General features: G+C 34.3%; 1 protein-coding gene across 1 annotated transcript; it reads left to right on the top strand.

Moving 5' to 3' along the window:
- The first annotated feature begins 3986 nt into the window (after positions 1–3986).
- On the top strand, positions 3987–9629 carry LOC143394718 (olfactory receptor 4K2-like). The gene is made up of 3 exons (XM_076849372.2): positions 3987–4887; positions 6058–6119; positions 9501–9629. Exons 1-3 carry the CDS (start codon positions 3987–3989, stop codon positions 9627–9629), a joined length of 1092 nt encoding a protein of 363 aa, XP_076705487.2.
- The last annotated feature ends 577 nt before the right edge of the window (positions 9630–10206 follow it).

Raw genomic sequence — 10206 nt, 5'->3', positions numbered from 1 at the left:
AGCAACAGTAACTAGTGAAGCAGAACAATTGTCACAGTGCACTGCAGTAGTGAATTGGAGCTCTCTCCTCTCCCCTCAAAGTGTCCACTGTCCTATACTGACCTTTCTTTTTGGCCATGATTTATAGTGGGGAACTAAGACTGTGGAAAATGAAATTGTGGATAAGTGAGGACGGACAACTATATATACCCTTCTCATTTTTTATAGAAACAGTTAACAGATGGATTTGCTCCAAGCTCAGAAGTAACAATAGCATTTGGATAAAACTGATACAAAATGGCTGCATATAATTATTGTGTATGGTGTGATGAGTTTAATCTGTGCACACACCTGAGAAACCATGACCGCAGCCAAGATAATACACATATCCAGCACTTGCCAGAGTTCTGTTGGATCCTTTTGGTTTTGTTTGATTTGATGTATGGTATTTTGGGTTGGGGGTGCTAATTTTTGTTATTTTGCTATTTGTTTTTTGGCTTCTCTTGTAGGAACTCAACATTAGATCTATTCTCTTAAAAGATATTTAAGTCTACAATACCATGTTATTTAATCTGGACATAATGTTATATGGTGAATCTCCAGGACTCATCCATCTGTCATAATTAAATCTTTATAGTTATTAATGCCTCTCTTTTTTTTCCTCCTCCCCAGCCCCTGGACATGACTATCCTGTGGTCCACTTCTATGAGTTTAACCATTTGAGATTCCTCACAGAAACAGAATCATGCAGCATTTGACCTTCTGCAACTGGTTTTAATTCACTTTACTATAATGCCCTTAAAATTTATTCATGTTGTCAGAAATGACAGGCAATAATACTCCATCATATGTACTCACATTTTCTTTATTGATTCATCTGTCCATGAACACTTAGATTCTGTATCTTGGCTATTGAGAATAGTACCTCAAATTACATGAAAAATTATGTATTTCTTCAAAATACTTATTCCATTTCTACAAAATGTATGCCCAGTGTAGAGATTGCTGGGTCTCAGGATAATTCTATTTTTAATGTCTTGAGGAATTTCTACATTGTTTTTCATAGCAACTCTACCATTTCACATGCCAACCAACAATGTACAATTCTCCCATGTCTGGGCCAAAATAATTTACCTTTTAGTTAAAATTTCTTTTCTTACATTGTAACTTGGTCTAACTTGCACCCAGCATTGAAAATGGTGCAATATCACATGATGAGTTTTCAAATCAGGGAGGGTTGAAAGCTAAGGTCCCGAAGGAACATGTAAACAAAAGTCTCTCCACATACTTAGCCCTATTTAAAAGCAGAACTGAAAAGTCTCTAGCCCAGGTCTATTCTTCACAGTGTGTATGTTTCACACTGAGGAACACACACTGTCATCAACACGGGTCACCTCGTTAAAAAAAACTGTACTTGGCTTGAGATGTAAAGTAGAATTTAGGGTAAGCTTTGTCATCCTATGAGAATCTGGTATCAGAGCTGACTCCTGTAGCGTAAGTAAATCACAAACTATATGATTTTAAACTTACACTGCATCCCATCCAATAATTTAAGGATATTTTTTGTTGTTTTGTTGAGTGGTTTTTCATAGCTAAATCTATTATTTAGTTGCTGTGCTATCAGAAAATAATATAGTTTTTTTTTTTTCAACTGGTCCCTGAGACTTCTGGACTCTTTACAGCAGTTTCACAAAGTAACAAAAGACAAAGTCCTTCTACACTCTTACAAACTCCCAGACCCTCAGGTTTAGGAAGCTGTTTTACAGGTGATTTAATTTTCCCTAATATTTTCTAATTCTTTTTGGATTGTGATGATTCATATCTTTTGCTCAAAGTGCAAAAAGCTGCAGAAATACTCAGGCACTATAATTAGTAGGATAATGTATAGTCAAGTTGAAAAGAAATGGTTAAGTTAAAATTATTTTAATATATAATTAGCTTCTTTCTCTACTTCCATATGCAATGTAAGTTTATTTTTATTTTGATTATCTCCTCATAGAAAAATATGTCCTATTTCACAAATATTATTAATTTCTTAGTCCTCTCAAAATCAATATTTCTATCAAAAGCCATGTCTAACATGAAATTTATATTGCAGACTTTGAAATCAGACAGACCTAGCTTCTATTCTAGCTCTCTAGCCATATGATGGGAAAATCGAGTTTTCACATCTGCAAAATGGCAATAAATGCTGTTTTATTAAAATATGATTCTTTCAATGTGCCTAATACAAAGCTGGCATATAATATCTGGTAATTGTTGAATTTGGAATCTTCCAGTTTCTAACCTAAAAATGATAAGGGAAAAAACATTGAAATTGAGATGGAAGGAGACAAAGAAAGAAAGGGAGAAAAAAAGAAGGAAATGAGGAAGGGAGTGAGGAGAGGAGAGAAGAAAGGAAGGAGAACAGGAGAGGGAGGCAGGGGGAGAAGAAAGAAGGAAGGAATTTAAAAAATGAACTTGGGGCTTTCTGGTATATAAATATAAATAGTTCAAGGAGAGCAAATGAAATAATATAGTTGAATAGTTTAAAAACAAATGAGCTTATAATTTTATTATATCCCATGAGGGGCTAGCTGTCACATAATGATCATTTAAACTATTCCCTAACATGATACCTGTCTTACCAATAAGAGCCAGGATCCCATCAAGGTATGACAATAGGGGCATTGCTCAGGCCAAGGAATATACAGTTTTGAAAAAATATATTCTTAAAGAGGAATTCAATATATTCAGAAATACAGTATATAATGATATAAATGTGCATTCAGCATCTGGGGACATTTTTGGTAGCTAACTCCCCTATTTTAAATGATTCGATGAACAGTTTTTCACATACTTTGCAAGTAGACTTTGATTCAATTAATTCTCCTTTTACATATACATTTAACAATAGATTTATGTACAAGAAATATATTTTTGCATCTGGAATATATCTACATAGTTGCTCTGGATTCACTCTGGTAAAATAAAAAGAGTAAACATTTTATAGCTGTGCACTAAAGACAAATTTTTCTTGCAGAAGAGGCAGATTCATTTATGACTTGGAAAAACTGTTTATGGAGAATATTTTATTATACATATTTTAAATCAGAATATTCATTTTGATAAGTGTGTATATTGCACTTTTGATGAGTTAAGTTTTTTTGACTTGCCCTTCTTTTTTCTTTTAACACTTTTCTTCAAATGTCTCCAGTTTATTATATGTCAATTATGCCTTCAAAAGCTCTTTAAAAAGACAGTGGAAAGATTTATATTAAAGATTTATTAAAACCTCACTGTAAGTATTCGAAAAGTATTACAAAATAATTATTATGCATATGGAAAACATGAGCAAAATATAAATTGTGATCTAGGATACTTTGTAATCATACTTGAAAATGACCTTCAGGGATGCACTGAGCAAGAAATATAATGTACTTCTCATTTCCTCAGAATATAGCATCAACCCACTTAGGGATGTGCAGCATTGTACTTCCTTTGATGTGTAAAATGGAGTGAGGTTTCCAATGAAGCACATCACAGCATTATTATTTTGAGTCTATAAAAACTTCTCTCCTTTGTACATCAAATAAATTCTTGGGCTATAAGAAGATCAGGAGAGCAACAATGAACGAGTAGCTCCACTGTCTCACCAATTGCCCAAGATTTCTTCTACTCTTGCCTTCCTCCCTTATCACAAATACCTGATTGATTCTATCTTCTTAATAATCAGTCAAATGTAGCCACTTCTTCCACCTCTTTTCTCTTTCTTCCACCAAATGGACTGCTGTGATGTTCGACCTGCCTTTCTATACTTTGGTAGCCTCCTGCTTAGCCACAGGCTGTGCACACATCTAAATTCAAGAAAAATTTATTTTAGACCTCAAGTTTAGTACAATGCTAAATAAAATTCCCATTTTGTGCATGAGATATAGTTACCCCTGTAAGCTGAACATTAAGTTCTTGTTTTTATTCTAGAAGTTCATTACTTTCTCTTTGGATCCCATTAGAACAGAAAATACTAAATGGAAGAAGCAAACCAGTCTGTGGTGCATGAGTTCATTTTGCAGGGACTTTGTAACTCAAAGGAGCTACAGATCTTCCTCTTCCTCTCATTCTCCATACTCTACATGATGACTATGGTGGGCAACCTCTTTGTTGTGCTGTTAGTCATCACTGACCCCCATCTTCATTCCCCCATGTACTTCCTGTTAGCTAATCTCTCCTTTGTTGACTTCTGCCTTTCCTCAGTCACCACCCCTAAATTGACCACAGACCTCCTAAAGGACAAGAAGACCATTTCTTTTGGGGGATGCATGAGCCAGATCCTCTGTGTTCATTTATTTGCAGGGGATGAGATGGTGCTTCTTGTGACAATGGCCTATGACCGTTATGTGGCTATCTGCAAACCACTCCATTACTCCAGCGTCATGGACAGACAAAAGTGCATCTGGCTAGTTTTGATATCATGGATCATTGGCTTTGTGCATGCCATGAGTCAACTGTTTATGATTTTGGAGCTGCCCTTCTGTGGTCCCAGAGTAGTAGACAGCTTTTTCTGTGATATTCCTTTAGTGCTTAAATTAGCCTGCACGGACACTAATATTTTGGGAATGCTGATAAATGCAGACAGTGGTATTCTGGCAACAACTTGCTTCATTTTTCTGCTGGTCTCCTACACCTATATCCTATTAACTGTCCGCCTTCACTCTGAAAGTGGTGCCTCAAAGGCCCTGTCGACCTGCACTTCCCACATCATAGTGGTGGTGTTGTTCTTCGGACCCTGCATCTTCATCTATCTGTGGCCAGTCAGCATCACTTGGGTGGACAAGTTTCTAGCTGTGTTTTACACAGTAATCACACCTCTGCTGAACCCAGCCATTTACACACTGAGAAATACAGATATTAAGAAAGCCACAAAGAAACTTCTGAATCAGCATGTAAAATCCATGGGATAATAATTGGTCTCTCATGTCATCAGAAAATCTACTGTGGCAGCCCAGCTTGTCTGCACTTTGGCCTGTAAATTAAATTGTACTGCATATATGACTTATTCTTATCTATGTTCTATGAGTGCTCACAGATGTATGGCTTGTATTCTTTTAATTATGAAAATTATTAAATTTTCAAAAATTTAATATTTATATCCTGACCACTTTTAGGGAATCCTAACTCTATATCAATATCCCTTTGCATAATTCAAAGATTATTAAAATTATAGCTATAAAAATTTCAGCTATTTATTAAATACTACGCATATTCTCAACACAGTGCACATATTTGACCTAGATTATGTAGTGCATACCAAATCTCTTTGAATTAATTATTTCTGTTTTAAAAATGAAACATGATTGCTGGGCATAGTGCACAACTATGATCCCAGGTGCTTGGGAGGCTGAGACAGGAGGATCATAAGTTTGACACAAGACTCAGAAAATTAGTGAGGCCCTATGCAACTTAGACCTATCTTTAAATGAAAAGTTATTTAAAAAGAGATAGAAAACATTACTCAGCATTAAAAAAGAACAAAATCATGGCATTTGCAGGTAAATCAATGGAGTTGGAGAATATTAATCTAAGTGAAATAAGCTGATCCCCCAAAACCAAAGGACGAATGTTTTCTTTGATACAGGATGCTGACATATAATGGGAATGGTGGGGGAAGCATGGAGGAACTTTAGATAGGGGAAAGGAGAGGGAGAGGAATGCAGGGTGCATGGAGGTAGGGAAAATGGTGGAATGAGATGGACATCGTTACCCTGAATACATGTATGAATACACGAATGATATGAAACTATTTTGTGTACAACAAGAGACTTGAAAAATTGTGCTCTATATGTGTAATATGAACTGAATTGCATTCTGCTGTCATATATAACAAATTAGAATAAATAAATAATTTAATTAAAAAGAGATAGGGATGTATCTCAATATAATGTGCTTCTGGGTTCAATCTCCAGTAGTCTCCTAATTAATTTAAATAAATTCAGCATGATTGCAGGGGTATATATCAATGGAAAATGTGTCACATTTCTGTAATATATTTAAAATCCTTAATCTCTAAGGGAGGGTCCCATTACACTTATATGCATGTTTTTAAAGGCTATTTTGTGTTCCATGCAATTCAAAGGAATTTTTTTCCAAGCATAAGGAACATGGTAAATGAACTTATTAGAACTTTCCAATATAGTTATGGAATATCATCTACTCATAGTCTCTTTCTAAGGATACTGTTCAGGTTTATTTAAACATGTTTTCCCCTCAATTATTCAAAGCATAAAATTAAATCTTCATTTGATATACGGTTGAAAAATTCCAGTACAACATATTCATCTTAATTCGGAGATGGAGATGATACTATAGACATTTGCACTGTCTTCTCCCACTTGGAAAACAAAATGATAAAGGAGTGGAACCACAATACCACTCCCTTTGCTCTATGAAAAAAACCTTTTAAGTTTTCAAGACTTAATTGTTCTTATAAGTGTAGAGTCCCTGGATTTTTCAATTTTCTAATACAAAGGGAGACGTATTTGCAACCCTTAGTTATTTCTTGTCTTGGTTAATAAATTATTTTTACCATTACACATTTCCTTACATGTAAAAAATTAACATAATGCAGGATGGAGAAGGAGAGAGTTTACTGATTCAAAGCAAAAGAAATTTAGACTGTTGGTTCCAAAGGTAAAGAATAAACATCAATAACAACAAAGTTAGATTACTCATTTAATTTCTGCAAAGTTTGATCAGCTATATGATTATATAATATTGCACCTGACAAATTTTCGACGTTGTACTCATACCTGACAACAACCCTTACTCTCAAACAGCCAGATAGACACACATGATACAACACTTGCAACATGAGTGTATATATAGATGTACACATAGATGCATGTGTATATATAATGTTTTCTATATTTTGTAAAATTGTTATTTTACTTTATGTAATACTGATGAAATTATTATTTTACTATATATAGTAACATAAATGTATTATTACCAAAATATGGATAGTAAAATACAAATTATACTATATGTATTTGTGTATATATGTGTGTGTGTGAGCATACATTCTCGCCCTTTTATTCAAGCACGTGGGTGACGAGGATATTTTTATTTTCTAGTAATATTTTTTTGTTGTGGTGGTTTTTCTCTCTCTTCCTTCTTTCTTTTATTCTTTCCATATCTATCTCTTCTTTTCTCCTTTTCTTTGTAATCTTTCTTTTTTATTCTTTTTTATACTACCATACCATCCAGTTATACCACTACTGGTTGTATACTAAAAGGAAATGAGGTTGGCATAAAAAAAGAGATACCTGCATAGCCAGCACTATTCACAATAGCCAAGAGATGCAATCAGCCAAGTTCCCATCAACAGAAGAATACATAAAGAAAATTTTAGTTATGTACACATTGGGAGTATATTCAGTCATAAGGAAGAATGAAATCACACCCTTTATAGAAAAAAGGATGGAATAGGAAGATGTCACATTAAATAAAAGAAGTCAGACACATAAAGACAAGTATCCCATGTTTTCTCTCATATACAGAAACTTAAAAAAACCCAAGATTTGAAAGGGGACCTTTTAGGATGGGGGTGTGGGAGGAGATAGGGAGAGTGAGGAAGTAGAGAAAGGTAGAAGGATATGCATGTCTGGAAAAGTCATGGTGAAGCCAATTAGATGTACAATTAATATATGGCATTAATGAAACAAGTACCCCATAGAAATGATTCAAAATTGAACTATTATTAAAATACTTTTTGTCTGGAAAAAATAAAACAAAATAAAATTCAATATATCAATAAAATCAGTTCATTATTTCAAAAGACAATCAAAATTTATCAAATATTAACAAGACTGATAAAGAAGGAAAGGAACAAGGCACAAATAAAGTCAGGAATGAAAAATAATGCCATTCTACAGATGCTTCAGTCCTTACATATCTTACCAGGTGGTGTATATACAACTTTGTGCCAAATATTTAAAAATTTACATAAAATGAAAATTTTACTTTTTAAAAAACATTACTAAAGTCAGAACATCTTAGTGTCTTGTATCTTATAAACAAATTAAAATATTGTAGTTAAAACATTTGCTGTCTCCACTGATCCCTCTCTTACACCATCACAGTGAGAGAAGGTGGGTGCCTCATTCTTCATAGATAGGAATATAAATCTGTTGCACTACTCAGCATTCTGACCCAACCTGGGAGAAATCAAAAGTACCTGGTTACATTCAGGCAGGCATTGAAGCGCAAGTTATTATTCAGCCTTTACTATTATGAGTGTGGATAGGGCCACAACATCTTCTGTTATTTTAGAATATAGTAGAGCATTTACTGTATAATTTTTTTTCAATATTGCTAGGCTGCCCTTTTCCAGTTCTTCTGGATGGAAGCACAGGTTTTTGTTTGGACTATTTTTGTCTTTGCCTATTGGCATTTACCAGTTACCTGCATCTTCAATTTCCAATCTGAAATCTATGAGACAATGAAAAGCCCAGGGGACTTGCTACCATGTTGGTTCTTGAGTTACAAAGTTGAAAGTGATATATTTTCTCACCACCATTCAGAGTCTTCTTAACATTATTCTATATACATATTGGTCAGGGTTTTTACTTGTACTTGGAGAGATAAAAATACCCCTCCTTGACGTTTCCAGAAGTAGAAGTAGGATTTAGTTTGAGATATTTAACCTCCTTGAACTTCAATTTCCTTATTGATGCTATCACAATAATAACAGTTACCTTGCAGACTTGTTGAAATAATTACAAATAACTTTAAAACTTGGCCTTTCATGTTATGTACTCTCTAAATACAATTGCCCAAAAGATGCTGGTTGTGTGAATGACTCAGTATACTATGTCTCACCTGCAGCAGAGCACATTCTAGTTATAAAAGGAAGAAGGGAGGCAGGTAGAGAAGTAAAAGGGGAAACCATTATATGATTTTTTTTATCGTTACACAGTAAGAGCATCAGTGTGTTCAATTTTGACACAAATAATAATATTGCAATGGATTAAAGCTATTTCTAGATGTATTTCAGTCTCTAAAAGGGGCATTGGCAACATGGGATAATGCTGACAATCAAGAATTTTTCTTCTATGAAGAAAACATAAGAAATGTTAAAATATGGGCGCTACTACATTTTAGACACAAGAAAGTTGTTATGGTTATATTTATTATTAGCAATATTGTATTTATAATATTACATACATTTGTAAAACATTTGAGTTACACTTTTTTTATAACTTTAGGGTCATTTACATTCTAGGACACTTTAGTGTGGCTTTTAAAAATAATAAAAAATCAGTTAAATATTTCATGCAATTAAGAAAATGTTAACAATAGGATCATATCATATGAAAAAGAAAAAGAAAATGAAAAATTTCCTTTCTCTTCTCCCTCTTTAACATTCTGCAGCTTCCTCTAGGTTCTCGTAGTCTCTCCTGTCTCAGTCTCTTTTGATATTGTTGTAAAAAAAAAAAACTGAGACTTGGTACTTTATGAAGAAAAAGAGGTTTATTTGGCTCTAGATTCTGGTGGCTAGAAAGACCAAAGAAGAAGACACAAGAGTCCTGATGAGGGGCATCCTTGCTGCATCAGAAGGCAGAGAAGTAGAAAGGGAACTGGCAGAATGCAGAGGGGCCCAAGGCATGGGATAGCCTTGCTTTATATTAACCAACTCATGGAAACCCGGTCATAGGAGACCTGAATGATTCCCACAAGACAATTCTACACAAGAATGAACCCATTCATGCGGGTGGAGTCCCATAACCTAACTACTTTATACTAGGCTCCACTTCTAAAGCTGGAGACCCAGCTTCCAGCAAATGAACCTTTGGTGGAAAACTATATCCAAACCATAGAATTCTCCAGGCCTTTTCTTCCAAAAAATAAAACTTTCAATTGTAAAAAAAAAAAAAAAAATTGCTGTCCCATTACTACTGACTCATGTCAACAACTGTGTCTTCATAGTCACTGTGCAGAGCCATCAAAACAAAATATTATAATTAAAATTGTATAAATATGATCTCCTTTTTTTTCAAGTAGTCTTACTGGATTCTAATCACCCTTTTCTCACATTGAGGTTGCTAATGGAAACCTGATATCACTTAAAGGAAAATCATGGATGGTGATATTACAGTATGTGCTCTGCTCACTGTATATGTAGAAACAGAAGTAGAAGATGTAGTTCAAGCACGGTGGTTGTTACATCCAAGAGTGAGCAAAAACATGACA

Source organism: Callospermophilus lateralis, chromosome 3, assembly GCF_048772815.1.
Source record: "Callospermophilus lateralis isolate mCalLat2 chromosome 3, mCalLat2.hap1, whole genome shotgun sequence".
Taxonomy (NCBI): Eukaryota; Metazoa; Chordata; class Mammalia; order Rodentia; family Sciuridae; genus Callospermophilus; species Callospermophilus lateralis.
The sequence above is the reverse complement of the archived record's forward strand: the minus strand, read 5'-3'. Positions and strand labels throughout refer to the sequence as shown.